This window comes from Poeciliopsis prolifica, unplaced genomic scaffold (genome assembly GCF_027474105.1).
Source record: "Poeciliopsis prolifica strain line A6 unplaced genomic scaffold, Auburn_PproV2 SCAFFOLD008, whole genome shotgun sequence".
NCBI lineage: Eukaryota > Metazoa > Chordata > Actinopteri > Cyprinodontiformes > Poeciliidae > Poeciliopsis > Poeciliopsis prolifica.
Window position 1 is genome coordinate 180,044 of NW_026562383.1, and position 5,181 is coordinate 185,224.

Consider the following 5,181-nt stretch of genomic DNA (forward strand, 5'->3'; position numbering starts at 1 on the left):
TGCAGTTATGCTGATTGCTTGTCTGCTTTTTTCTACATCTTTTCCTTCCCTTCATCTCTTGTGCATGAACACAGAGCTCTGTGCACAACCTGATTCTTTACCTACGACATTTGTGTCTTGCCCTCATGTGCAAAGTGTCAAAGGTCATCTTTTGGACAACTATCAAGTCAGCAGTCAATCCCAGGATCGCGTAGCCTACAGAACTGGACTGAGACAATTTAAAAGCCTTTGCAGGTATTTTGAGCTAATTATCTGATTAGTGCGTGGCACCAGGGGTCTTCAATATTTAACCTTTTCACAATATTCAAATTTTCTGAGATACTAAATTTGGAATTTTTATTAGTTGTAATAATCATAAAGACTAAAAGAAATAAACATTTGAAATATATTCATCTGCATGTAATGAATGGATACAATATACAAATTTTACTTTTTGAACAGAATTACTGATTTAAATAAACTTCATCATGATATTCTAATTTTAAGACCAGCATCTGTAAGTGCATTGAATAACTGCACTTAATTTTATTGACAGAGTGACTTAAAAAGTACCAAAATATGTTTTTGATATATTTTTTTGGGTTAGAAACTATGTGGAGTTTTTTTCATTTGAAATAAACCTCAGTGGGTATGCATCCCATTTTACCAACAGTTCTTTTGCTTTTTTATTTTGAAATGCAAGAGAAATTATATGGGGCTTCTTTAAAAATTTCTTACAGTGAATATCTATATAAAAATAGATCTAAGCTAAATGTGGAAGAAACTCCATAACAATAATCTGATTACTGACAGAATTTGAAAACTAGAGAGAACTCCAGAACAATGCTTCATAAAAAAATATACAAAAGTTTTTTGTTTACAAAATGAAAATTAAGTATAGTTTGTGAAACACGCAGGCACACACCCTCATTTGTACCATTTTAATGACTATACCAGCATAATTATTTGGGGTATTAGAAATAGTTACATGTAAAAACAAGACAAACATGGCAGGTGTTTGTTCAGCTTCAGTCCGGTTTTGTACTGTTGAGTGAAACGGCAGAATGGAGAGGTATGCAGTACTGCAGCGGAACATCCAGACCCACAACAGGCCCCACCACACTCAACCACGACAGCACATAGTGCACTGGCCTGTTGGCATGGAAACATACAAGTCAATGGGTTAACATGGTGTCAAACTGATGAAACCACATTATTATAAAGGAAACTGAAAGCTTTTCTTCTTTAATCATGACTTGGCCTCATATTGAAATATATCCCATCGTAAGTCCTAAGTGTTCCTAAAACCAGTCAGTCTGAAATTCAGGGCCTTTTACAGGTCTGAAAACTCCCACTTCACTTCATTAGCAAAAGTGTTTTGTTTTAACACAACATATTTTATCCTGACTGAAGTTCCTGCATATCAACTTCAATATGCTGCACTCCATCAAGAAAGCTCAAGCAACACTCTGACACCACATGCACCTAAACATAAGCAGCTTTATGATCTGATTCAACACACACAGCTACCGGATTCATTAAAAACACATCTTGCATCATGTTTTCTGGTTTATTATTAAAAAGTTTAAGGGAGTTTGATGCAAACCAGGATTTCATCATTCTAGCTGAGCAGGAAGTGAGGAGTTTGGTAAAGTGGACAGGAAGAGCTGGGCATCATCAGCGAAATGTTGTCATCTTAGTCCTTCTTAAGCAGTGGGCTTTTCTTGGATTGAGAACTAGGAACCAGGTCATGACCCTACCTGCCTTGATCTGGAGCAGCCTGCAGCACGGGTCCCATGAACTCCTCTGTTCTACATGGGTGAAAGAAAAAGAATGGCTGGCCCAGCAAGGGGTGCTCCTGTCACACACACACCAAGAATGAGGGTTCAGCAGAGCTTCACCGAGACCCTTGGGCACCAGGAGGAGGTTGGGAGTTCCTACCTGCTGACTTATTGCATTCAGAGGGCAGTTCTGAAGACACAGCCTGTAGTTTGGGTGGATGGTGCACCACATCTCCTCTAATGCCAGGCTCCTCCCCTCTGAAACAAGAACAGTAAAAAACACATAGAGCACTAAATTATATCCAAGGTCAAATGTCCTCTGGAACACACATTATTTACCAATTTCTGTTCACAAATAGCTGCACCTCATTTCAAACTCCTGAAGTGAATCCTCTGTCTGCTCTGATGCAGGATGGTGATGAGTCTGTGTACAGACAGAACCTGGACTGTGCTGCTTTCTGCCAGGCAGGCAGTCAGACAGAAATATTGTGCAGATTTAGTTTTAGCTTGTTGGCTCCAGCTGAGGTGGAACAGAGTTCAGACAGATGACGGCACAGACTAGCAGGAGAGCTAACATCTAGCTGCTGGAGTCATGAAGGATTCAAAGTCAGCAGAGGTGCAGTCGTGAAGAGTGAAGTGGTGGTGATGATGTCAACTTAATGCTAAAAAGCAGAGTGAATGTAAGATGCTGCTTTCTGTGTGACCAACCCATAGTGAACGCTCTGAAATACAGGACAGGAGCTCCGTAGCTGCAGGAGAACAGGATGTGGTACTCGTACTGAAGCATCAGGCTGCTGCAGTTGGTCACTTTGTAGCTTCCATCATCATCGTCTTCTTCTTCTTCAGCTCTGAAGAAGTCAGAACCAGTGGAGGCTGCTGGGTCCTGCTGTGAAAGAGCAGACACAACAGACCTCAGTATGTCTGACTCTGTGATCTTTATGCTTCAAAGTAAAACAAGTACTTACCTTTTCTTGTCCAGTAGAGTCACACGGGGTCTGTGGCTGTGGGTGGAAACAAAACCCCTTCTGGACATGAAGTGGACCCCAGTCACTAGGAACTGACCTTAGTACAGTCTTTTTGAGGTAGCCCTCTTCTGAGCCCTGCAGTGGTATTAAGAAAAGCCCATAATACCTTTTAACTGTCCAGCTGTGTGCGCAGTGACAGAGGAAGTACAAACAGACCTCCTCACCAGAACGGATTCCCAGCTCCAGCCATCCCCCAGCTGGTCAGAGCGCTTAAGGAGCAGCTGGCAGGACTGACGGAACTGCTGCTCATCCAGGACACTACAGCTCATCTCTGACAGGACGAGACATGGAGAGAATGAGGGGCCACACACACATACGCACGCACACACGCACGCATACATACATACACACAGACACACACATAGAAAACCGCATTCAAATTAAAACCACAAAAGATATAGTTTCAGTGCTGACAGTCCTAACAAAACGGATTAAACAAAGCTGCAGTTACATGCTGTTGTAAAAATATGTCGAAAAGTTCTGGTTTAAGCGTTTGGACCATCCTCTCTACTAATAAACTAGATTCCAACATCTTGTTAAACTTATCCAAAGCGAGTACCGACCTGTGAAGCCCTGGACTCGGTGCTGTTGAGGAGGAGAGTGTCCCAGATTCGCCGCAGGTCTTCTTCTTCTTCTTTTTGTTTAATGGCGGTTGGCAAACAACTTTTAGGTGCATTACCGCCACCTTCTGGACTGGAGTATGGACCAGATGTCTAGCCTCTATAATCTCCCCATTAAACCTGTACTTCTAAGAAATCTAAACACGTAACTAAAAACCACATCCCCAGACGACCTAGGTTTCTAATATCTAATTTAACTTTATTGCTATTTAACTCTTCAATTAATTCCCCTCTTTCCAGATTATACTTATTACATTCCATAAAAATATGTTGAACTGTCTCCAAATTCCCACAAAAATTACACAACCCCGTACTATGCTTATTAATTATTTTCAAAGTGCTATTTAACCCTGTATGTCCAAATCTTAACCTTGATATAATATTCTCCTCTTTTTTATTCCTATTTTCTTTTCTACATTCCCCCACTTTTTTTTGAATACTATAATAAAATCTTGCCTTCCTTTCACTCTCCCATTGTTCCTGCCATTTCTTCTTGTTGTACATGTTACTCATATTTCTGATCTCATTTTTGCTAAACTTAACTTTAAGTTCAACTTCATTCCTTTTAGTCGCACTCTTTGCAAATGTATTTGCTAATTCATTTCCTATTATTCCGACATGAGCCGGAATCCAAATAAATTTAACACTAGATCAATTTTTTTTCCATTTTATAAATTGACTTATTTATGTCTATCAGAATGTCCTGTCTTGCTTCCGACTCTTGCTTCATAATACTTGTTAGTGCACTGCTTGAGTCAGAACAAATTAAAATCTTCTACTTAATTCGTCACTCCACCTTAATGCCATTGAAATAGCCATTAACTCCCCCATATATACATTCAAATTATCCGGTATTCTTTTATTTTCCATAATGTTTAAATCAGGAACTATAAACGCTACTCCTACTCTATCATTTACCATCTTTGACGCATCTGTATTTGTAAGTGTTAACCATATTCCCTTCTTATATAACCTTCCACCTCTCCCTCTAGTATTTGTCTACCTTCTTCCAATAATTTTAAATCACCTTCCGTCTCCTTTTGTATCCAAGGCAGAGTATACGGGATATCCATCACCGGACTAATTAAACATTGACTTAATCCCATTTCATTTATTTCTTTATTTATTATCCAGCCAAAACTATTTATATTTTTGTTCTTAACTTTTTCTTGGAATGGTTGTAGATTATTTATAGGGTAACTTTTTTAATGTCCTTTTATATTTGCCCAAAACACTACCGCTAATTGTTTTCTTCTAATGGCATCTCTCCCATTTCTACTTGTAATGCTGACACTGGTGTTGTTTTCATTGCCCCACAGCAAATTCTTAATGCTTGATATTGAATTTTATCTATCTCTTTTAATAAACTATTTGAGGCTGAATTATATACCACACACCCATAATCAATTACCGATCTAATAAGTCCAATATATAATATTTTCAAAGTTTTCCTACCAGCACCCCAGTCTTTGCCTCTTAAACACCTCATGATATTCAATATTTTTTTACTTTTCTCTATGATTTTACTAATATGCATTTTCCACGTAAGTTTTTTTTATCAAACCATAATCCTAAATATTTAAACTGATCTACCCTTTCTACATCCTTATCATACAGTTTTAATCTTACATTAGTGCCTACCTTCCTATTAGTAAAGTTAGGAAATTTAGATTTTGAAATTGAAATTCTAAATCCCCATTTTAGAGCCCAATCTTCTACATTACATAACGCTTCTACATAACGCTTCTTGCATTTTATTATTTATAAATTTTATAT

At 38.4% G+C, this 5,181-nt stretch overlaps 1 protein-coding gene across 5 annotated transcripts; it reads right to left on the reverse strand.

Annotated features, from left to right (window-relative positions):
• Positions 1–906: 906 nt before the first annotated feature.
• On the reverse strand, positions 907–3,410 carry atg10 (ATG10 autophagy related 10 homolog (S. cerevisiae)). Of its 5 annotated transcripts, none has more exons than XM_055033334.1 (7): positions 3,349–3,410; positions 2,950–3,056; positions 2,726–2,860; positions 2,469–2,646; positions 1,921–2,018; positions 1,744–1,790; positions 907–1,131 (listed from the first exon to the last, which is right to left on the reverse strand). In XM_055033334.1, exons 2-7 carry the CDS (start codon positions 3,052–3,054, stop codon positions 1,008–1,010), a joined length of 687 nt encoding a protein of 228 aa, XP_054889309.1. In that variant the 5' UTR covers positions 3,055–3,056; positions 3,349–3,410; the 3' UTR covers positions 907–1,007. The 5 variants fall into 5 exon arrangements, with proteins under 5 accessions (XP_054889309.1, XP_054889307.1, XP_054889308.1 ...); XM_055033332.1 differs by having other exon boundaries at positions 1,740–1,790; XM_055033333.1 differs by having other exon boundaries at positions 1,740–1,816.
• Positions 3,411–5,181: the final 1,771 nt, after the last annotated feature.

Coding starts and splice junctions, on each gene's coding strand:
- atg10 (XM_055033330.1), bottom strand. CDS start 3,054: ATGAGCTGTAGTGTCCTGGATGAGCAGCAGTTCCGTCAGTCCTGCCAG. Junction 1,838..1,920: donor TGAATGCAATAAGTCAGCAG/GTAGGAACTCCC, acceptor TGTGTGTGACAG/GAGCACCCCTTGCTGGGCCA. Junction 1,132..1,739: donor GCTGCTCCAGATCAAGGCAG/GTAGGGTCATGA, acceptor CCATGCCAACAG/GCCAGTGCACTATGTGCTGT.